We start from the raw sequence: 25,448 nt of genomic DNA, 5'->3' as shown, positions 1-25,448 counted from the left end.
ATTTGTTTGATCATACTAAGAAGTTTAATAAGCTCAAATATCTCTCATAAATTTATGATTTACTGAGCTTCATTTCATGGTATAAAAATTTTAACAGAATATCTATTAAATCCTCTCTAGTATTTTTAATCAAATATACAAATACATTCTCTCACTCATAAAATACCTTTTATTCACACAGAAGGGGAAATATATTCTAAGATAACTTTCAAAAAGAATTGTGAAATAAAAAAAAACACACACACACAATCAAACAACATTTTAATATTGATAACTTTTTATCAATCCTACCCAGCTGCTGAAATTCAGAACAAAAAGGATAAAAGATTTTGCAAAAAATATGTTACCATTCACAGACAATTCGTGATTTATACTTTATTAAAAAGGAACTTCAAGAGAGACAACATGAGAATTTACATAGTTCTAGCATTTTTTTGCTATTTAGCATTGGTAAGTACATTATTTATTTATGAGTGTACTTAATAGTATTTAAATTTTTTTAGACGTTCCTAATATTTTTTTTTCACTGAATGATCACTCTTTATTTCCAGGAAAGTTAACTACATAAAGTAACTGTCGAGAGTTATATTAAAATAGGCCAAAAAATGCTGTTTTATCGAAATTTAATGATTATGAGAGCTTGTCCAGTTGGTCCCCAAATCATTAAATTACGATAAGACAGCTTATACCGTACTTATTTTGAAAGCAATTCTTGACGTTAATCACTACCGTCTTTACGCATGGGGCACACCTGGGCAGTGCCCGGGGGCAAAGAGGCACTCAAAGGGCCCTTGATAATCTTAATTTTTATAAATTGCGTTTAAAACGCTAAGAGTAAACAACATTGCCTTATATATTTTTTAAAATAAATATAAAATATTATATGAAGTGGGAATTTTTCTTCTACAAATAGTGATTGATTATCATGTAAACACCAATAATTTGAATAGTTTGTCAACAAGAAAACTTAAAAAATTCTACCGAAATCTATTTTTTTAAATTCAAATAAAAATGTTAGGTACTTGGGCATTGAAAGATGCTTTAATAACTGTTTAGTTTGACAAAATATATCTTTTTTTTTTAACCTTTCATACCTTTTTTTAACCATATTCATACCTTTTTTTAACCATATTCATACCTTTTTTTACCTTTGAATTTATTTTAATTTGTTATACCCTTTTGTTTATTTAATTTATATAATTTTAATTAACTTCCATAATTTTGAAAATTATTTTATTACTTTTGGATTACAATTGATCAAGGTTTTTTTTTAAATTACACATAGTTTAAAAATGCTTTTTTTTGTTTAGCTTTTGGGGTAATAAAAATTTGCTTAAATTTTTTAAAATTATTGCATCATATGTTAAAAAAGATTTATTTTATGTATGTAAAATTTTTTTAGTTGTTTTTAAACATTATGATAGGTTATAAGGGTCTAAAATATTTATGTGCCCGGGGGCCCTGCATGCTATTAAGACTGCCCTGACATTAATTAATAGAAAGCAAAAGAAATTAAGATAATTTAGATAAATAAAAGTCCCTGATGTTCAATGACATGTTATGTAACATATCATAATAGGAATGCTCCCTTAGAGGTACGCGATAACATTTCCGGTTTTGATTTCATAGGTAATTCTTAATTTTCATAGTTTTCCCAAAAAGTTTGTTGCAGCATTTACGGGACACTCTGCAGATGGAGAATTATTTCGCGAATCCAAAGACGAGAGGAAGAAAAACGAAGAAAACTAGTTTATTCTGCTTCTTACTCTGTTACCTGATCCTAGAATTTAATTCATTTGGTTGCTAATACACACTCTATAACAAAAAAATCGACGCACCAAGAAGCAATCATCCGATTGCTTCTTGGTGCCAGATTACAGTGGTGCATGGCTCGATCAGGCTGGAATGATGCCGACTGGGGACATATAGTCTTCATCGACGAATCCTGCTTCCAACTGCGTCCTGACGATCATCGAAGACGTGTTTGGAGACGCACAGGGTGGAGGGGGGATCCTGCATTCACTATTGCACGGCCACACCGGCCCACAACAAGGCATTATGGTCTGGGGTACTATTTCCTTTGACAGCCGGACCCCTTTGGTCGTCATTAGAGGTACACTTACTGCACAGCGGTACGTCGACGACATCCTAAAACCTGTTTTGCTACCGTTCATTTTGCATTGCCCTGGGCTGGTTTTTCAGCAGGACTATGCCAGAACACATATGGCACGTGTTGCTATAAGCCTGTCTGCAAGCTTGCCAAACTCTTCCTTGGCCTGCCAGATCACCAGATCTCTCTCCCATCGAGCATGTCTGGGATATGATGAGAAGGCGAATGCATCTGGCACGGAATGTTGATGACCTCGTTCGACAATTGGATTGAATTTGGCAGGAAATTCCGCAAGAGATCATCCGGGAATTATAATCATTTACTATTCTGTACATTGTCTTCCTATCCACCAATTTTCGTTTCAATCGGACAACTCCTTCTTGGTGCGTCGATTTTTAGAGTGTACTTCTGATGGCTAAAGGGCTGAGGAAAATGTTAATTACATGCATTATAAAATTTCGTTTTTTGGTGCATTGAGGTTGTTTCCAAGTGAAAGGGGAAAAAATCATTTTTTCAGGAATGCCGTTACACAAAAATGTATGTTTCGTAGGCTAATTGGAATATCAGGCTCTCTTAAGAATATCGGGCCCTTTTTTTCAGGCTCTTCGTCAACTAATGTTAATCCTAAATGCTTCGACAATCTGGCTCAGTGGTTAAGGCTGATGAAATTACTGACCTTTTTTGCGAATAATTGCTATTTTTATAACTGCTGTGAGTTGGAGACACTTACTCATGACAGTTAGGCCAAGTTTAGCCTATCCAGCGTTGTTTTCGCACAGTTTGAAAATGGTTCAAAATATGGAGAAAAGTCGGAGTTTTGAGAAAATAAAAAGCATTTGTGGTCTAAATTTTAAATATTTAAAAACTTATTCCAATGCTGCATTATCTGGGCTCATAAAAATTAGCAAAAATTGAGAAGAAGGCAGAGATTTTGATAATTTTCCTCTAGGTGAAAAAATGTCTGAAAATGGCAATTTTTAAAAAATTGAAATAACCCTTAAAATATTTAAGTTATTTGTCTGTTCTAAAACCCAGATAATTCTTCACGGCTAGACTATATAGTTTAAAATCTTCGCCTAGATTCAAGTGTAAGGCACTTAAACTATGTTTTTTTTTAATTTTCTTTAGCGATAAAGCTTCCAAAAGCAGCGGTAAGGACTGAATTGTCGTTGTGATGGATTAGAGTTAGATTCTCAGTGGTGATTTTTTAGCCCCCCTTCCAAAATTTTGATTGTCGGCTATCTTTTGTCGTTTAGCCATTGTCAGGGAAGTAATCTGAAAAACTGCATAAAATCTTTTTATGTAATCTGAAACTATTTTCACTTTCAAAACTACAGATGTTTTTTTTTCTTTCAATGATATTTTCACTCTTTATCATTATCTTTCCAAGGTTTTGATTGTCGGCTATCTTTTGTCGTTTTGTCATTGTCTGGGAAGTAATCTGAAAAGTTGCATAAAACCTTTTTAAGTAATCTGAAACTAGTTTCACTTTCAAAACTACAGATGTTTTTTTCCTTTCAATGATATTTTCACTCTTTTTTTTTTGTCAAAATGTGCAAGTTTAAAAGTGTTATAAATGAAAGAAGGTCGCGTAAATGTTGCAGGAAGTTTCTAGGGGAGTTAGGACCCATCATCAGGAAAATTGCATGGTAATGCGTGAAAGTTCAGTCGTAGTGCCCTTAGTTTGGGCTGCTCAGAGAAACTCGTAACAACAGTTAACAATAGGGAAGCGCATTTAATGGCCTACTATGACATTTTTGGGTATAAGCTCTTATGAAAGTTTAATCCTGATAACAAGCCTTAACTCCCATAGAAGTTTGTCGCAACCCCTGTTTTAGATAACCTTTTTAAATTTGTACATTTTGACAAAAGACAGACAAAAAATGTCTTTAAGAAAACTGTAGCTTGGAGAAAGAAACCTATTGCTGATTTGAAATAAGTTATCTGAAAGTACCTGAGATTTTTTCCAAAAATCTCATATCATAAAAATCAAAAATATTGCTTCCCAGTATAATTCATAAAAAAGTAATATTTCATAATTCATAATAATGAAAACAGATGTTAAGCATTATAAACTATTAAGTAATGTTAATTAAAAGAAATTCCCACGTTTGAGAGAAAAAGAATTTAAAATAATTTTTAGTAAAAAAAAAAGAGTCAAAACTCCCTCGCATCCCAATAATTGATAAATATTAAGTGAAAATATGAAAAATAAGAGGGATTTTCAAATGATGATCAGAAAGAAACGATTAGAATAAATATTACATCTATATCGACTTGTAACTACAATGGAAAAGAAAGATGACGTAACCGACAGTTCAATACAAGTTTTCTATTTAAATTGTAAAAGCAATATTATCACACTATCAATAGGGAATTAAATTATTAGAATAAAACTATATCATAATCCATGGAGATTGTTAAAACAATGACAATAATGAAGTTACGAATTGATTATTAAAGATTTCTAATTAGAATTTTTTAAAACAATGTGATCATGCTATCAGCAAAGAATTACTATTGCAATATTGGAATGCAAGTTAGGGTCTTTTCTTAATCAATAGAAATCTTTAACAATATTAGCAAAAATGATGTAAGCAAGAGGCACAAAAAGATTTTTGGTTAAAAATCTTGAATGAATGTGATTATTCTATCTGCAAGAAATTAGAAATGCAATGTTTAAGTTAACACTTGGTCAATTGAAAACAACAATTAGAAGTTACTATCTGATCTCTATAGATTTTTCATTAAAACTTTTAAAGTAAAGTGATCACGCTTTATCATTATGGAATAATAGTGTTAATATTAAAATGAAATTACCCCTCAATTAAGAGAGAGTCCATATTATAATTAAAAAATTAAGTTGCCAATTAATTAATGAAGAATTTCAATTAGTTTTAAAAACAATGCAATCATTCAGTGAATAACAATTAAAATTCTTGAATAACAACTTGATCAATAAAACCTTTAAGTGACAATGGCAAGAGCTGAAGTTATCAATTACCCAATAATGATTTTTAACTAAATGCTTTGACACAATATGACAATGAATGTTTAAAACAATGTGATCACTCTATCAGTAAGGATTAACTACTATGAACAATGTACAAATTAAATTACTGCTTAATCAAATATGATATTACTAATTGGTAAAAAATGAATCTTGAATGGAATTTTTTTTAAAAGTTATTAAATGGAAAATTTAAATTAAAAATTGTTACGGGCTCTTGTCATGAAAACAATTATTTGAAACTAACTATAATTAGTTAATAATTATGTTAGTTAACTAATTTTAAAGGTAATTAGAGTATGGGTTTTGGTGATTCTGTATTTTTTATTAAGCATTTATGAAATATTTTGCTCATATCAACTTATTTTTTAGATATTTTTGCTGGAGATTTATGATATCTAAGTATTTAAAAATTAGATATTTATTTTTTTAAAGAAGTACTCCATTAGTATTTAAACTTAAAAGTGGAAAATATTTAAGAGAAAATAAAATATTCTTTTATTTGGTTCTATTTAAACTAAAACTATTTAAAATAGCCATGTAAAACTATTTGCGTCAAAAAAATTAAAGACTATTTATAAAAACAGCGACTAAAATAGGAAATTTTAATTTGACTTCTTTTAAATGAAAAATCATTTAGGAAAAAGTCATTTGAAAACCATTTTGAAACCCTGATTCATACAGCAAAACTTCTTAAAATGCTTAACTTCTTAGATTTTATTTAATTTTATTTTATTTTAGAAATGAGGGAATGGTAAATGTGAACCATTTAACCTGATTTGATATATTCTAATGGATTCTGCAAGCTTAATTTCAGCAAATTAAGATTATAACGGACTGCAATTATTCTACATTTTTAGTTGTAAATCACTGACATTGTAATTGAAACATTTTATTCTGTTTTCATTTAGGAATGATAATATGTTGTTAGAAAAAATGATACAATACACTACAAAGTTTTAAAAAAAATCTTTATAACTATATTTATATATTTTTATAAACAAGAAGGTGAATATAAATTGGTTTTCTGAATTATATATTTCAATATTCTGCAATAACAAATACAAAATTTATAAACGTATTGTTTACTTTAAGAGAATATTGTTTTTCATATTTTAATTGAACTATTATGCTAAAATATGAGATTTTATTACATAAAAAGAACAAAAACTGAAAAACAATAGAACAATTTTATAACATATAAACAATTTTGTAAATTTTTTACATTTTAAAAAACATTTTCAAGTCAGAACATATGTATAAGTCATAAGACAAGCAGAAAGTTCACTGCTTGCATTTAAATAACTTTTTTTATGGGTATGATCTTATCTGTAGTTATAATCAAATTTATCTACCAATAAAATTTATTATTATTATTTAACCATAATTGATTTATATCGCTACAGTCTTAATAAAAAATTTAAATTTGACTTACATTCTTATCCAACGTGAAAATAAGTACTGAATATAATTTTAATATTGAAGATATCGAATATACAATCCCTAATTTCCACCTCCCTTTATTCTGATAAACATAGTTTTTGATAAGAGAAATATCAGCTTTCGATTGTGTCTACGTGTGGAGATAATTCCACCTTATTAATACTTGTAAAAACTTATTTTTAAACAATCAGTATATATCTAGCACTTTTCCTAAAATTGTCCTGTGTGTTTTACACTTTCCCAACATTCCATAGAAAAAAATTTATTTTTAGAATTATATTGTTTAAATTCAGTGTTTCCAATTAAATATATTAAATTATACGAAATGATTGAAATAAAATGATCTAAGTCGCAAATTTAATTAAAAATTCATTTAATTCTAACTATTCAAATTATAAATTAGTATTTGATTCGTAACAATGTTAATACTAGAATTCGATAACTTTATTAGAATACAAGTCGAAGTCGGCATAAAACATTGAAATTCCGACTCTTTATACTCGTAAAAACTTATTTTTAAGCATTCAGAAACATTAAAAACATCTTCGAAAAAAACTGAGAACTTTTTTACAACGCAACTCTAAAAGTTCATATTCAAAATTTGTTTTGAAGGATCTTTTTGAAAGATAATTTTCTTTTAACAGGAAGTATTGCGTGTATTTTCGATTTGATTACACGTGACTCAACTTTCTAGTAACAGAGTAAGAAATGACAGTTTGTTCTTAAAGTTTCAGTTCAGCTTATACTCTAAGTTTTTAAACTTAACATGTATTAATCACTTAGGTAAAGAATTTTAAGGTGAAATTTAAATTTTGAAAAATATGTTCTCATTTCCATGGATAAAACTTTGCTGTGAATTGACATTAAGGTTTCAAGCGGTTCTTCACAGACGTTCTTTATGGCAAATTAAATAAAATGAAGATATAACCATTTAAAACACTTCGCACTCACACATCTATACACACAGATGCATTTAAAAATGTTAAATGCATGCAAACATAATATCTTCTTCTTTTTCAGCACGACAGCCCCTTACAGGCTTTGGCTGCCTCAACCACGCGTAGCCTCCAACGCCCCCTATCCCAGGCGACTTTTTTCCAGTTGTTAATCTTTAAAACTTTGAGATCTTTATCAGTGTCATCCAGCCATCTTGTTCGAGGTCTTTCTCCGGCCCGAGATCCAGAAGAATTTTTAAAGGTGGCGAATCGTACTGAAACTCTATGACTTTTTGGTCCATATGGGGCTTTGCGGGAATACTTTACTTTTTTTATACGTACAGAAAACATCATTTCTCACTCTTAGGTTAAAACTAATTACAAATTAATGAGATTTCTTCATTCCAAATGAATGAAAAATTATTTTAAACTTTCAAAACAATTTTTGTTTGTTTTAGGCATTGGCTGAACACAAAGACTGTAAGACGCAATCTGACTGTGGAGAAGATGAATGTTGTCTTAATAATTTGTTTTTTAAGCGTCCACACTGCTACCCAAGATACGGCGCAGGTATCTGACATACTCTTTTTTCTAAATAATTCTTCAGTAAACCATTGTTTTAATTTCTCATTTTTATTCTTTGCAATTTAAAACTTTAATACCATAACCTACAAAATAAATAATAAAGGGAGTCTTAATAATTTGGTAATAAATAAAAAAGGTAAACAAAACGGCAAATGACGGGCAGTGAGCAAAATAAAAAAAATGGACCACCCAGAATAAATTTGATCTAATGGTCGGATCTTCACTTTATAGGACTCAATCTTAATGGTTCGAGGGGGTGATATCAAACACACTAATTAATTAGTGCAGATGATATTTTAAGTTAAGATATCAGACACAAAAACGTCTCTGAATAAACATATTTTTTTAACTTATTTGGATTTTTGATCCCCAAAAATATGGTGTTGCCCCAATCTGGGAAATATGGTCCCAATAGTTAGTTTAGGAGATACTTTCTCTGAATAAACATAACTTTTTCTCGACGGATTCGGATTTCTAACACCCAAAATATGGGGAGAGTAGCCAGGAAATATGGTCAATCTGAGAAATATGGTCAGACTAGTTAGGTCCAGAAAGCAGTTCAAAGTTTGGACCCTTTAATGTTAATATTACTTTTTGCATATTTCACCATATCTCGATAATTTTTAAACGAATTGAAGTAAAGTTTTCGCACACAAATATAAAATTCATTTAGCTAGAGATAATTCCATGCAAATAAATAATAATGATAATAATAATAATAATAATAATAATGATAATAATAATAATAATAATGATAATAATAATAACAATAACTTTTTATAAAAATTTACAATTTTTGATTATTTTATTTAATATTACTCAAAAACAGTTTGAGTTGTAAGGTATACAATTTTTTACATTATTTTAAAGAATATAATTTTACATCACAAAATTTGATCAAATTAAATAAAATCAAGAATCAAATCAGGGATTCTAACCACATATATGCACCAGAATTTGAATTATGGGCTGCATCAAATGAATCATACTTTATACATTGGAATCTACAGATTTTATGCAAAACAGATCTTAGAATCCAATCCCCAATTTGAATTTAAGAGCTTGAAATTTAAATTTATTCAACGTATTAAACTATATCCTATCTTCATTCGGATTCAGTAAAACTTCTGGGAATTCTATACTCTGCGGAATTTTAAGCTCATGAAAATTACGGATGTTTTTTAGCATGTTCTCATGTTCAAACATGAATTCTTTTTTGCAGGTAAGCGTTGTATAACTTTATCAAGGTATGACGAAGACAAGGATCAATTTTTAGTATCATGTCCTTGTGTTAAAGGTCACGAATGTAAAGGTGAAGAAGTAGAAGAAGATGGAGTAAGTATAGAACTATCTTAATCTAGATTCAACTATTAGATCCAACGATTAGATCTAGACCAAGCTAAATCACTGGCTTAAGATTTGACTTACCTGGTTTTGACTGGCTTGAGAGCAGACTTGGGAGTTCATACAAATTCAATAATGATGATCCAAAGCATTTTATTTTAGTGCTTTTTTAACTGTTCAATATTTCTCTCATAAGGTGAAATCTTCTCAATAAGATGCTAAAAAAACTTAGCATTTTTCTGTAACTAGACATGTAAAGTATCATAACTAAGTCTCAAACATCAACATTACGGGTAATCAAATTCTTTTATAACCCGCTAAATTTGATCTGAAGAACACCGATAAATTGGTATTTTTCAGTATTGGTATTTAGTAAACAAGATTCATTGGTATTTCTTAAATTTTCAGAAATATCATTGAAGGACTAACTACTATCCGGCTATCCCGAGAACTACTCGAGGCACCGGACTTGCGTGCTGGTGGTTTCCGCGGTTACGATCATAAGTCTTTGAAAATAGGAATGTGGGGTTAACCATTTTGCGCTGGGATAACAACATAATCTCCCATTGATTACTCTTGTTTTGAGAGTAACATACAATCTCAGACTTTTCTTCGGGATGTGTTCTCGTTACAGCTGGACAATAGAAATACTTATTTTGAATTATTTTTTAAAACTTGACAATACGTTGAAAGAAAGTAAAGAAAACTATACTAGAGCAATAACTAGAACTATATGTTTAGCTTTATGATCACGTTATAATGATTGGATTCTTGCGAGCAACGTCACGTGTGGGTCAGACAATCAGGCTCGTCGCTTGCGGGTATCCAACTAAGCCTGGTCCGAGAATTTTTTCGTCTTGATATTTAACCAGAGTCTTAAGGCTGTAATGTTAACACGACACGCACAACCACATTATTAGATACAACAATGTGATTAGTTGCAAGTGCCTTAACTGTGTGTGTTGAAAACTCTAAGTGATGTATGTTAAATAACTAAACATGGTATTAAATTACTACATTTGTCTAAAAACTTGTATTAAAATACTTTGTAATTTATATAGTATTTAATGTATTGAGAAAAGTAAATAATTGTATTTTTAGTTTGTTTTTATGAATAAAGCTTTTATTTTATTTTTTAGTATACCATTGTGAAGAATCCAAAATGCGTCTAAAAAGCAATTTAAGAACCAGGAAGAAATAGAAGATTTTTTCCAAATCATTCTGCAAAATTTTAGCTCTTATAGAGATTATTTTACATGGAACCATCTATATTCTCAAATGGAATGTAAAATTTTATGAAATACAATTTTTTTTTTGAAAAAAATCTGTATTTATTTTCTGCAATTTTTTATACATTTGTTAACTGCATACACTGATGATATCATATTTTAATAAAATTTTATGATCATGTGATAAATTCCACCTGACCGTTTCAAAAAAGAGGTGACACCAATTTCGCATTTTTATTACTTTGTGTGCATGTTGAAACACAAAGTGATGCATATAACTTATTCAAAAGTTTTGCTTAGAATAAGAACACTTAATGAGGTCTCCACCATCACCATATTGGATTTTAGGTACAGTTTGTCTAAAGTAAGAACTCCCCAAGCCATTCGTCTGGATCCGTGGCGGTGACTGTGATAACGAGGTATACCTATTTCAAGTAGGGGTGTTAGGTCGGAGAAAAAAAGAAAATCCATTTAAATGAAGTTAAGTCCAAATTTCGCACTTCAAAATTTTAGAGTGTTTTTTTAGGATTAGCCTCTATTTTCATTCAACTCAGTTTTTTTCATATCCGTCGTTGAACAGTCGACCTAATTTTGGGTTTATGACTACTAATGTTCAACTCCTTAGCCTTGTAATTTTGAACCCAATCCAGAAGACAAAGGAACTCCTGGATCGAGTTTTGGAGAGTTTCGTCTTCGTGGAGAACTTTTTGATGGAGCTAACCCGCATTTGCGTTACACAGGATTTGATTTGCGTAACACGGGATTTGAGACCACCAAAACTTCCCACCGATAGCCTGACGGCAAGGGGACTGCTCATGATCTGTCCACCACTGAGGATATTTTACGTCAGCACTGGGATTGGTGTGAGTCGGGTGCGGAATTCGTATTGACCAGCTATCACTAGGATTCGAACCCGGTTCCATTGTGAAGTAAACATTATATACTCGGAGCCACTCAGCTCAACTGGTGTCTTTCGTATTTTCTCTGTTTATTTTAAGCGAAATATAATTTTTAGATACATTAGGGACCTCCTTAGCCGAGTGGTTTCGACCATCAAACGCTCTGTAGCGTGAAGGTATCTGATTTGAATTCAGCCTTAACTCTGGATAATGTGCGTGCAATCTTTCTCTGAATTGTGCTTTCTCTCCTTCTATTCGGCAATAAAAAATTTCAAAATAAGCATGTGGCCAAACACTAGGTAAGGATATCATATATATAGCTTCGTTTCGTATTGTCTAGCGTTATAGCAATTTTACAGGTTTATAAATATTTTGATACAGCGAATGAATAAAAGAAGAAAAGGAAGTGAGAAGGGGAAGAAATAAATCAGTTTCTTAAGCAAATAAAAAAAATATATAAATATTTTTTTTTTATGTGGAAGTCAACAACTATAATTTTTATAAATATCTTACTAAGAGTACTGGCGCGGTCAAATATCTCGGGAAATTCTCACCGGGCAACAAAAAAAAAAAAAAAAAAAAAAAAAAAAAAAAAAAAAAAANAAAAAAAAAAAAGACTTAAAATGCCCATGCGAAATATTTTCAAAAGATGCATTTAATAAAAATAAACTCAACATCCCGTCTCCCCTCTGGGTTTTGAGTGGGAGCAAACGAAAATAAGAAGCTCCACTGATTTGTCTTTTTTTTAAAAGAAAATATTCCAATTTGACATCAAACTTGAAAAAAGAAATTTACATATCGGCACACAGATGGCACTGTAATCGCAAAATGAAAGTGGGATATAAAATTTAAAGATGACGATGTCTCGAGAAATGCGTGTTATATAGAAAATATAAAAATAGACGAGTTTGATGTCTTGAAAAATTTATCGTAGGACTCTAAACTTGATATGTACCAGCCTCCTGAACTTGGCATTACACCTGGAAATCGCTCTGGAGTCATTTTTCTATAAAAGTTATTGTTATTTTTCGATGTGGCAGGAATATCTCTAGATAGCTACATTTTGCGCACTTTGTTCAACCTCTTTTTCATCTGCGCACCAAAAAGCAATAAACTTTAGGTCAAATTGGATTTGTTTCCCCCATCCTTGGAAAATCCATATCTGCAAACAAAAAGGGAGGGGCCTGTTTAATCATAAGAATGTTTAATCATTTCAAACCTTGGAGGTCAGTGCATCAATCTGTGCATGCAGTGCGATTTGTGTACCATAAGACAATAACCTTAAGGTCAAATAGGGTTTCTTTTTCCCCCGGAAAATCCAAAGCCGTTTTAAAAAAGGAAAGTTCCTATTCAATCATAAAAATGTTTAATCATTTCAAACTTAGAAGACCTGTTTATACACTTGTGTACCAAAAAATAATAACCTAAAGATCAAATTGATTTTTCTTTTTTTTCTCATGGAGAATTCAAATCTGCTATTAAAAAGGGAGGTTTTAATTTAATAACTTTGAAGGGGATAGCCTGGCTAGCAGGGCGCAGGACTCACGCTCGTTAGAACTGGAGGTCAAATCCAGCCGGCCGAAGACTCCCCGCGTCGTAAATGGTGACTGGTGCACGTTAAATGTATATGGTTACAATGTAATCCACGTTCCCATAACAAATTATACCCATAACAAGTAATTACCAGGTTACTTAACAGAGTAGACGTAAGTATAATAGCCCTTTTAAATACTTAACAGAGTAAACAAATGTATAATGCATAAGTTCTTTTAAATACAGTACAGAACCCGTTATCCACAAATCAGGAAACCGGAAAACCAAATAACCGGAACGAAATTCGATAAATTTTCCCGCCATTTTTTAAAAAAATGTTTTTTTCCTCATAAGATCTTAGGATTTTTCTTTCTTTTTTGAAAGTGCTTACCTTACCATCATTTTGGAAATAATCACTAGTGTATTCCTTCATCGTTTTTTCTTCTTTTTAAGATTATTTCAAAATATTTTTTTTTGTTTGGTTTAACAAGAAAAAAGCAGCATTTTATAGCGATTCAGAAAACCGGAAAAATCAGTTATCCGGAATAGCGATGGTCCCGATCGTTCCGGATAATCGGTTCCTTACTACTTAACAGAGTAAACAGACGTAACACGCATGAGCGTGACACCTATTACTCTTACGTGTTGAACGATAAGTAAATTCAAAGATTATATTTTAAAATATATGTATCAAAAAAAGAACGTACAATTAAACATCATTTTAATGTTGATAATTTTTTATCATAAATTCGGAGAAATAATAAAATTCGGAGAAAAGAATAAGAATAAAACATTTTGTACAACTTACTTGTCATGCCACAATAAGCTTTACATATTTCCTGGCTTTTAAAATTTCTTTAATTTCTTAAACTTATTTTTTTAATCATTCTTCATCTAGTTTTTATTAGATTAAACCAATTATTTATTTTTTATTACATTTTATTAAAACGAATATAAAATATTTTATTATTTTCTTAACACTCAATGTAACGGCTAACTTTGACTATACTATGAGTAACAATACTAATGTTACTCATTAATTCACTGTCTCGACTATATCAGAAGCAAAAATCTATTTATAATTCTTTATTCTTCATTTCTTACAACAAAAATGTTTCAGTTACAGGGTTATACTAATTCTCACTGTCTTTTTGGCGATTCGCTTTCGCCAAATTATTTTCAAATTTAATATTGATTATCGGGGGTTGGCTTATTTTTGCTATGTTATCTTTCGATAATTCGCCACCAATGTATCTCTTCCCATGCTCCTAACTGTCCGCTTTGAGCAATTCATTTACTTTTAATAATTTAGAATTATTGGCGATTTGGACTGGGGTCCAACTGTTGATTAGATATCTCGACATAATATTCTCGATGTGAAAAGTATAATTTTCTTGATCCCTTTAAGATACTTCTTTTCTTTATTTTAATAATATTTAAATGTGACCGTATTCTATTTAATATTTACTTAATAAATCAATTTTTTCTAAACGATTTTATTCATTTTTCTGGCATAAATTTCACTGCATCAGATCCAAATTGAAGTTTATCTGAAACGGCCAAAAATATGCATAATCCTTTGCTTACGGTGTGCCATGTTATACCACCACATATGATCCACATATTGTCCCCGCCGAAAGCAGAAGGTTAATGCTACAATGATGCTACCTCAACTAACCACTAATTCGGACTAACTTCCCTATCATAATATGATATCATTTTCGAACGTTTCGTGACTTTAATTTTTATTAAAAAGGAATAAGGAAAGAAAAAAAAATCGTTTTAGTATTATTCTTGTATTATTTTTTCGTTGTTGTTGTTGATGTGTGGTATTAGTAAATATTCTTCTTTTTTTTTGTCTATATACATATTGAATAATTTTTTAACATCTTTATTGATTTACATAAACGCATATGAAACGTTTTGAATTGGAAGGGCAATAATTAAAAACAAAAATATACCATAAACCTCTTAAATATTTTAATCCATACTATTCTTGAATTTGTCAAATTTAACGAATCATTATGAGGAAGTAAATTTCTAACAAACAAAAATGCATATGGAACAAGGATTTGACCCAGTTTAATATATCTCAACAGCAAGTTGAAACTGAAACCCAAAACTACCCTCCAACTGCATCAGAGACTGAACATTCTCTTTCTCAGAAATCGTCTCAAGAAAGTACGGAGTTGCTAAATGAAAATAATCAAAATTCTCCGGCTCTAAGACGCTCTGAAAGAATAAAAAATAAATTGTCCGCGAACGCGAGCTTAGCCTTGAAAGGATCATCTGTTCCTTAAAATTATAACCATGCGATAAATAACAATAAATATTCGGGGTGGAAAATCTTAATGGAAAATAAACTTCTTCCGATGAAGAAGCATAAAGTTTTCGAATTAATTGATAGGCCTAATAATGAAAAAATAATAAAAAGTAATTTAATAAAAAATGTCGATATCATAAAGTTCACAAACCTCGACTGTTTGCAGATGGGTTCAATTAAATAAAAAATTTTGATTATTCTGAATCATAATCACCTGTGGTAAATATTGAATCATTCAGGCTATTAATTGCGTCAGCAACAAAATTGTACTTATTTGTAAATTTTTTTTATATTAAAACTGCATGTGTATATGGTGATATTGATGAAACTAAATATCTAGAAGTACCTCCAGCTTTTTGTAGATAAGTATGGTTAGCAAAAATAAGAGTATTTATGGTCTACCTCAAAAAATTGATGTAAAGAAAATTGGCATATGAAGTAAATATGGTAGAAATTGGCAAATGAAGTAAAAAAAATGAACTTAAAAAGATTAGCCTTACTCAATTTGCATCTGACAATTGCGTATTTACTGAAATTACTGATAAAAACTTTTTTCTCAATTTGTGTATATGTGGATGATTTGGAAATATTTTCTAATGATTCGAAATTATATAAGGATATCTTTTAAAAACTTAATCAAACATTTAAATTAACCCTTTAACGGGCCATTTATTTCTAGTAAAATTAAATTAAAGTATTTTTGAAATTGAAATTGTTATAAGAATAATAATTGATATAAGAAGGAAAAAAAACTAATTTTTAAAAAAAATGTCATTTTTTGGTGGTAAGTAAATTTAACACGACCTATTAGGAACTTATTGACTTTTATTTTTCTTTATTTAAAAAATAAATTTTATAAATGCTGATATGTTCAAAAGGAATTATATATTTTATAATTTTTAGACATTTTTTTAAATTTACAAATGGCTGCCAATTTTATTCAAACGTACTTCAAAAAAGCTGAAGTTATTAGCAAATGGAAACCTAAATTAAAAGTGGTAAAGAAGTTCACCATAGACTTTAAAAAGTATACTTACCACGGCTTTAGAAAGGGTTAAGAGAAACAACTAATGGTTCAAAATTTTTAGGTTATTAAGATTTCGCAAAAAAAGGTGGAATTGGTTTATGTCAAACTCATTACATTGAATCTTTAATGAAAAAAATATGATTTGAAAAAATGTAAGGAAACAAATAACCCCCAATAACTAAAGGTGAAAATAGATATTTTAATCTTACTGATGATTTAGAAAATCAGACTGATTATATGGAAATCGTCGGTGACCTTTTATATGTAGCAAATAGAACCCGACCAAATTATGTTTTTCTAAATAGTTATTTATTACAATTTAATAAACGACCCGAAAAAAGACATTATGTTTCGGGATAAAAAATTTAAATATTTGAACGGTTTAAAAGATAGGATCGTTTTTTATAGTAAAGAATTCGATTTCTTTTTCTTAAGCCCGCAGATGAGTTGCGGCAACACAGAAGGAGGAAAATATTTTCTGTAATTATAATAGGTATTAAATACATTATTTATATTTTATCTCCATTATATTTTTTCTTGACATTTTATTTCCCCCCCCCCAAAAAAAATTTTTTTTTTGATATTATACTCTTGATATAAAAAATTATTTTAGCGTGAAATATGTTTAGTTAATCAAGAAATTTTTTAAAATTATTTTTGTAGCAAAATTTGTTTTAGAAATATTGTGAAAGAATCAAAAAGCGATAAATAACATGGTGGGTTCCAAATTTCCATCTGGCCATCTGACGAAACGTGTTGAAAAGTATTTTTCAAATTGCGGCTAGCCCACACGATTTGGGTATTAAGAATCCAAATTCCTTGAAAATAAAATGTTTATTTGCTTATTTGAAAATATAAAAGTACATTTTTGTGTTTGATTTTATAACTTAAATGATTTCTCGGATTCACTAATTGTATCTTATACAGCCAGAATTTAGAACCGGAACTTAAAAATTTTTCAAAGTGTTACGATTTTTTATTTTCATTTTTTTTTTCCGCACTGAACATTAGACTGATAAGTTTTAAATGGGATTTATTTCATCCAAATGTAAGTCGTGCCATGCGCTTATCATATTTAGGAATTCTTTTTCTTTAAGTAAAAACAGAAAAGCATCACTCATCCTAATTTGAAAATTAAAATAAAAAAATTATAATCACCGTTTTGAAAATAGGATTTTGTCCAGTTTCAGTGAGTTAATTATCGCCTAATTTACGAAGAGAAAAATTTATCAAAAATTTTTTTTAAGAATTATTTACTCCCAATTATTAACCAAGTTTAAAAACCGTAAAAAAAAGTAAAAAAGTTTTTTTTTCTTTAAAATTTAAGCAAATTAAGTATGCCACGTGTTGTTAATCTCTTAAAGATTTCTGAGAAAAACAGTTAGTAATAGATGCTGAGTGGATGTTGTGACCTATTTGATAACAAGCTGACCTTTTGCCGTTCTAGCAAATTAATTTTTCTTTTTATTTAAGCATCAGATGACCCTTTAAACATTTAAAATGTAAGATCGCGTTATTGTTTATTATTCTTGCTAATCTCTTTATTTTATCTGTTAACTCTATCTTTTGAGTTGTTTATTCAAACTATCTTCATTTAAAATCATTCCGGACTCATTTTTGTTTCAGATCCGAATGTGGAGTACGGAACTATGTTTAATTTTCGAAGTATTCTCTTTATTTTCATCGTCGTCACTTTATTAGCCTCCTATGAATGTCGGAAAAAGAAAAAACCATGTGACCGTCCCAGTCGACATCGTAAATGCCCGAAACCACCACCATGCATTTGCAATAATGAAACAACCATAGATCCTACTATTACAACAATGTTGCCGACGACTTTGCCAGGTGATGAAACAACTGTTTTCGTCTTTCCTGAAGCGGACCAGTTTTCGAGGACTCATTCTAGTAGCGAAGAAAGTCATGAAAGTAGTGAAGAGAATGAAAGATGCAGACCTCGGGGACACCACCACCATCATGGACACCGCGATCAAGGAGGTAATCATAGTGAACATGAACATGGTAGTGGCCATGGTTCCGACCACATTCAGTCAGGTCACGATCACGGGGATACTCGTGGACAGGATCATGGTTATGCTCACCGTGAACATGGAAGTGGGCATAACTTCAACCCAATTGATACTGGTAGTGGTCATGGTCAAAATCATGGTCATGATCATGACCATGGACACAGTTTCAGCGAAAATGGCAGTGGGCATAGCCAGAGCAATAGAGAAAGACACGAGAACCATCATCATGACCACGATCATGGACGTAGTCGTAATGAAAATGACATTGATCACGGACATAGTGAGGAACATGAACATCACCATCATGATCACAATCATGGACATAATCATAATGAAAGTAACAGTGCTCATGGACATAACAATAGCGGGGGACATGAACACCACCATCACGATCACGGACATAATCACAATGAAAACGGCAGTGGGGACAGGCGAGATAATAGTGAGAGACATGATCACCATCATCATGATCATAGTCATGAAGAGCATGGCGAGCATGGTAGTGGACACGGACGATTTGATGATAATTCGCACGATCTTGATCATCATCACCACCACCACCACCATCATCATCATCGGCGTTGTAAGCCACCTCCACCTTGCATCTGTCCTGGTGATAATCAAGAACAAACAGTTGTATAGTCATAATGTTTATTTCACAGCGACAAAACCGCATAAAATATATTGAAACTAGGTTTTGATACAGATTTCTTTTAAATGCTAGTGCAGAATGTAAAATATAATTCAAATGAATCTATAGTTTACAGATAGATGATTGTTTTTGTCTTATGAATGTGTTTGAATTATATATTCCTATTTTATCTACATAAAATTAAATTTATATCCTCTTAAGTCTGCTCTTTATGGGAATAACCCTTTTCAAACAATTATGTATCCTGTTTTTGAATCTTATTAATCTATTTATAGTCAATGAAAGGCATTTTGATTTCATAAGCCACACTGGTTCTGGGTAACAGGAATTTCTTACAATGAATCAAATTCAACGAATTCTTGCCTCTTTTTATACCTAAAATATAAACAACTTTCGTGAAAGTGAGAAGTTTCATTAAAAGGTTCAAAATAATTGAAATAAATTACAATTTTCTCAATAAGCGTAAATGCACACCTAAGAAGCATTAAAAAAATTAAGTGATGTTAATATTATAGATAGTTTTTGTATTGATTTAATATATATTTATATTTTAAACATGTTTTGATTGACACTGCCGACATATGCAACTTTAGGATCTTTCTTTTTTTTTCTCACTGATGCAATAGTTATTTGTCTTAGTTTTGAGCTTACTTTTTATATTCAGTAGGTCTTGGTAAGAACTTTTTACTCGTTTAATATTTATTTAAGCGATTCTTTCACCCAAACTGATATTTCAGGTAAGAATTACTGCACTTTATAAAAGCAATATTTGCAACAGAAAAAAAATATATTCTAATCTCTTTCAAAAACACTTTAATTCCATTTACAAAATTATTTACGGCTAAAATTGCATATATATCATGCCATAACTAATATTTGTATTGTTATCTACGAGCATATTCCTTTTTTTTACGCAAGGATTATCATATCACGTGATATTTAGTAAAAATTCCAAACATTTCTAGTTTTACTATCGAAAATTTGAATGATATTTTAGTACACATGTACGCAGATTTACCTTAGACTTATATTCTGAAAAGTTTGAAATTGAGAAGCTAAAACTTGCAGAAGGCCATCTTGTCGAAGCTCATTCCGCGCATGTCAACTATTACCAAAAAAAAAAANAAAAAAAAAAAAAAAAAAAAAAAAAAAAAAAAAAAAAAAAAGAAGCTAAATTATAATTTTGTGAAGGAATCTAAGTTAGAGTGAAAATGTTGACCACAGATTTTATGAGCATAATTGTATGACGAATTCTGTTTTAGCTTTGTTTCTTTTTTTAAAAAGAACCTCAATATCTCCTAACATTATTTTGCTACAATTTATTCTTTTTTTCCCCCTTTTTTTTTTAAAAAAAAAGCATTTAAAGTAATAAGTTCGTGATTTACTGCAAATTGCAAATTTTCAGGAGGATGTCTTTTCTTTGTTTTTTTCTTTCTCTTTAGGCTCTTTTCAAAACTCATATAAAGCTGATAGAAACCAGAAGAAAGCATATTCAATATATTTTTAAAGGTTGCAAGTTTTAAATGAAAAGCAAAAAAGAGCTCAAGTGGCTTTAAACGTCTTAAGGAAAAAGAAAGGAAAAGAAAAATTTTTATTTATATTTGAACGTACTAATTCTACAGGATTATTGTTTTGCTTTTATTTTTTAAAAAAAATCAACAACTTGTGATTTTGAATTTATTTGCTTAATCTTAATTATTATTATTATATTTATTAAAATAAATAATCTTTTTCCCTCATCAAATTATGATGATGCCTTCATAGTATAATATACAAACATAGCGGAACTGTGAAGAATTCCAGATGAAATTACAGTATAAATTTAAAACAAAACATACAACTGGCAAAACGAAACAGCGCTCAAAATATTTATCGGATCGGAAAATAAAACGTAGTTTTTTTTTATATTTAGTTCATAAAGTGTAAACAGCTTTTAATTAATTTGTTCATTCAGTTAGTTCATAAAGTGTAAACAGGTATTAATTAATTTGTTCATTCAGTTAGTTCATAAAGTGTAAACAGGTTTTAATAAATATGACAATATATTAAGTTTAGTACTGTGAAAATTACAGACGAAGAAAACTAAATTTTAAAAAAAAAGTTATAGAAACACATGAAATTTTTAATACCTGAAAACCAATATTAAATCAATGAAATGCATTATTTTTTTAAAATCTGCTGTAACAAACTTAGCAGATAAAATCGTAAAATAAAGAATAATTAACTAATGATTCTAATTTAAATTGGAAATATTTTAAATCACTAAAAAAGAAAAGAAAACGCGAAAGAGTGGAGAAAGTAGGATTTAATAACTTATTTCAAAGAAAAAAAATCAATACTAATCTGAAAAGTTCATATAATCTTATACTAATTAAAAGAAAAACAATTTTATGTTTTTGTATTTTTGAAAACAAAAATGGCATTACTATTATATATATATATATAAAGTGAGAGATAAAACAAGGAAAAAGATATAAAGTTTTTAAATGNTATATATATATATGTGTGTGTAGCAGAATAAAGACAAAATGAATAAGAAGAAGAGTGAGAAAAACGAAGAAAATTAAGAAAAATAATAAGTTTCATTTACTGCGTATAAACTGCAAGTATATAATACTAAAAAAAAATATATATTTTTTTTTACTTGCATTTTATTTTTTAGTTTTTTGCTTGATATGTTTCATTTCGTTTTTTTTTTTTTTTTTTTACTTAATCGTGCTCTACAATATTTTCATTTCAATTTTTTCGGGTGCTCCTCACACCATTGTATTGATATATTTTTCATTCGCTATATTACTGCAACATTGAAAAACGCTAACTTTTGCCAATATAATCGTGTGGGCTGATGGCGTGATTTTATCTTTTCATTATTTTGCTTTCCGGCTTTTTTAATATTTCTTTTTATAAATAAAAAGTTTTTTTAAAATATCTTTAAAAACATTTTATTTTATTACTTTTCCTCTTTCCATTAATTTTTTATCATAATATATATATATATAATATTCGATTGAGCGAAAATCTAGGAAAACCCATGCAGATTCCGATTCAGCGTCTCGCTGAAAAAACAATTGCAAAAACTGACCATTACTGACTTGCGGAATAAAAAAAAGGTTTATTTGAATAATTATTAGCACAGTTCTTTGAAGTAGCACCAGCTGACCTTATTGAGTCTACAACAATGCAGGTACGATTCCTGAATGCGATTGAAGATGCTTAGAAGTTGTACTTTTGATGTTTGCTGAAGACTATCTTATGCTATGACTATTCAAGACTGGCTTCCACTTTCAGCCCCCCTTAGATTGAAAAACCTGCTTAATTTTTCGCAATTTTTACTCTCTCAACGAGTTCGCGATTTCATATTCTATGGCAAATTTTCCATAGAACACGAGATAAAAGAAATCGTAATATCTTTTACTCCTGCTTTGAATGTTTCGGTTGACTATCGGACCAACCCGAATTTGTATTATAAAGGTACATATTTTGAAACTTATTATAAAAACTCACAAATAGAGATTTTTTTTTCTTTTTTTAAACAGTAAATTTTCTTGTAAATTCTTGGTTCCCACTGATTAAATTAATAATGAAACAATTTTGCTATCACTTTCTTTCTTCTGAAAATATAATATGAAATTTTTAAAATACCGTCGGAGCGAGAGTAAATAAATTAGTAGTAGAAGTACTTAATTTACATCACATTACAACATTACAATTTAATTTCTCTGCAGAGGGGGTGGCAAGACTGCTCTGGTTAGCATGACGACATGCGCGTAAGGATGAGCACTTTACGATAGAACAGATTAATAAGAACTGTGACCGCACGCTCTTTGTATCTTTACAAACTGATCTACCATATCGATGGACAAAGTGTCACCAGTGAAGCAATGCACTATGGGCACAAATATTTAGCACTGTTAGCGCATGCCTGAATTGCATAAGCGTGTGATCGCATATGCGAATCGCATGCGATTAAAATATTCTTGCTCTCTTCTGAAAATGCTCTCTTCTGAAAATGAGCTTTTTTTTTTTAAATTTCTAATTTTTTGGTATATGAATTCCAATGGTATTATTGAAATTTTTCTACAAAATATGATAAATACGCTTCGTTATATAAGACCCGATACGTTGATTGATGAAATATTTCGTCTTTATCATTTGCAACCTGTATAATTTAGTTTGCTTCGTAATGATAATCATCCTATAGACGATAGTGTTTCAAAACGTTTCAGCATTTTTTTAAAAAAAGGCAAACTTTTTAACATTTAAAAAATTATAAGCCTTTCACTAATAGGAGGTAAAACACCGAAGTCAAGCATCATAGGCTGCCGTCAGAAAGCAGGTGGGTGACCACTTTGATCAGCCTGCGTCGGGCCCGAGGATGTGCGGTATCGGTCCTCGTTTAACTGTTTTACCGTAAAGTTCGTGCGCAGGTCGTTGGGTTACCAAGACAGGGGAACCATCGCCTATGCAATGGATCTAAATTGTGATGGCCTGTCTTCGGATCATCCTCAGGGATGTTTCCCAGACCATCACCAATTGTCCATTGTGCAGCTCTAGTGTGATGTAAATAAAATACCTACCACAAATATTGTGTTGAGAATGATCCGAAGACATGCCATCACAATTTTGATCCTCAGCAGAGGGGATGGCGCCCCTGCGTCGGTAGCCAGATGACCAGAACGCGAAGTTGAACAGTTTACGATAGAACAGTTTAACGAGGACCAATACCCCACACCCTCGGTCCCTACGCAGACTGATCCAAGTGGTCACCCACCCTCACATTGACCGCAGCAGTGATGCGGGACTTCGGTGTGCTGGGAACCGTGTCTTAACTATCAGTCCACTGCGGAACCCCTACCACATATTAAAAGCAGTTTTTGGAAAGTTAGGTCAAAGCTAATTCTAAATTGCAGATGAGATCATAAGAAACAGTGTTCGTATACAGAACTTTTGTCAACGGATAAAACTCAACAATTTTTTTAGTATTTATTTTTATGCTTATTAAAACAACAACTGAAAAAACTGAAACAAAGCGTTATTAAATAACCAAGAGCACGGTTTAATATTTTGTCTAAAAATTTACACATTCGTCTTTCACGTTGGTTTGTTTATCAAACGATTACTTTCAAATAATATTTGCTGATATATATTTATAGTTTTTGACAAAGTTATATTTTATCGTATATGTCAAAATTAGTCTTAAATTTCACTCTTTTGTTGAGTAAATAATCACAGTAATAAAACACTAGAGTTTTTGTCGATGCGAAATTTTTCATTTTTAGTGTAGATATATATGCAATGGGTATTCCTGATGAAGAAGGCGTTGATGATATTGAAGATTTAGGACAAGTTAAATTATCAAGTCCTGTAAATAAAGTGAGAAGAAAGAATGAGCCCAAGGAAGAAATTTTTGCAGACAGTATAATACCTGGTAAGTCGTAATGTATACTATTATTATTTAAACTGTATTAAGGAATAAGTTTGAAGTTTTCGCACTTGACTGTTAAAATTTGTGGAAGCTTGTTAATTATTAAATTTTTCTTTACTGGGTTTTCCTAAAAAAGAAGTAATTGGGAAGAGACAATTAGCAGTTGGAATATTTTTGTTATTTATATCCCAAAAAATCTATATAAATTTTGGCTGGCGAAACTGTTTTCCAAGTGTGTGTGCCGAACTGAACGCTTTCATATGCTGTTGTATAACTATGCACTTGATTTTCTCTGCACATTGAGCAGATTTTTTCTTAATGAATCAAATTTCCATGAAATATCACAATTGTGAAATAAAAAACTATGTAGTGTTTAATCTTTGAAAGACATTTTCAAAATCAAAGTAAAACAGAGAGAAACTATAGAGTTAATACAATTCATTTCTTATATCCAGAAACAAATAATGAATAGAAAATTCACTTGCTGGTCTATTTTACAAGGAAAAACTGTAGTAATAAAGAATCAAAATTAAATTAGAAACTATCTTTGATATAATTTATTTTTAGTTTAAGAAAAATAGAAGCTAAAGAAATTAAATTAAAAAAGAAACTAGGAGGCTTCGCCCCCTGCTGGAACTGCTTTCGCAGTTCATTTCGGATAGCTTCGCAATCCGATGCTCGCTTTGCTCGCTCATTGGATACGTTCTTAATGTCTAGCTTTTGTATACTCTTTTGAACACTGAAGTTCCGAAAACTTTTCACTGTAGAAAATTCTAAACCTGTGCTTTTCAATATTAATTTGAAATTGCAAACAGTTCACATATTTTTCTTAATCACACTATTCTAAATTTCAGTTGTTGAGAAAAGTAACTGTTGTAAGTTTTGTTTTAAAGTCTTTCCCACCAG

General features: G+C 30.3%; 2 protein-coding genes across 2 annotated transcripts; both read left to right on the top strand.

Annotated features, from left to right (window-relative positions):
* Positions 1-396: 396 nt before the first annotated feature.
* LOC107445335 (toxin CSTX-20) lies at positions 397-10,844 on the top strand (the record flags this gene model as incomplete). Its single annotated transcript, XM_016059706.3, is given in 4 exon segments — positions 397-450; positions 7,957-8,068; positions 9,306-9,418; positions 10,567-10,844. Coding segments are annotated over 4 exon segments (303 nt in total). The 3' UTR covers positions 10,600-10,844.
* Positions 10,845-18,087: 7,243 nt separating this feature from the next.
* LOC107445239 (sarcoplasmic reticulum histidine-rich calcium-binding protein-like) lies at positions 18,088-19,107 on the top strand. The gene has a single exon (XM_016059593.3). The coding sequence runs from the start codon at positions 18,088-18,090 to the stop codon at positions 19,105-19,107; it is 1,020 nt and encodes a 339-aa protein (XP_015915079.2).
* The last annotated feature ends 6,341 nt before the right edge of the window (positions 19,108-25,448 follow it).

The sequence above is a fragment of the Parasteatoda tepidariorum genome, chromosome 10, assembly GCF_043381705.1.
Source record: "Parasteatoda tepidariorum isolate YZ-2023 chromosome 10, CAS_Ptep_4.0, whole genome shotgun sequence".
In the NCBI taxonomy this organism is placed as follows: domain Eukaryota; kingdom Metazoa; phylum Arthropoda; class Arachnida; order Araneae; family Theridiidae; genus Parasteatoda; species Parasteatoda tepidariorum.
Note: the sequence above shows the minus strand (reverse complement) of the source record. Positions and strands in the feature narration are given on the sequence as shown.

What these genes read in the sequence shown, in the direction of transcription:
- LOC107445239 (XM_016059593.3), top strand. Translation starts at nt 18,088, where the DNA reads ATGTTTAATTTTCGAAGTATTCTCTTTATTTTCATCGTCGTCACTTTA.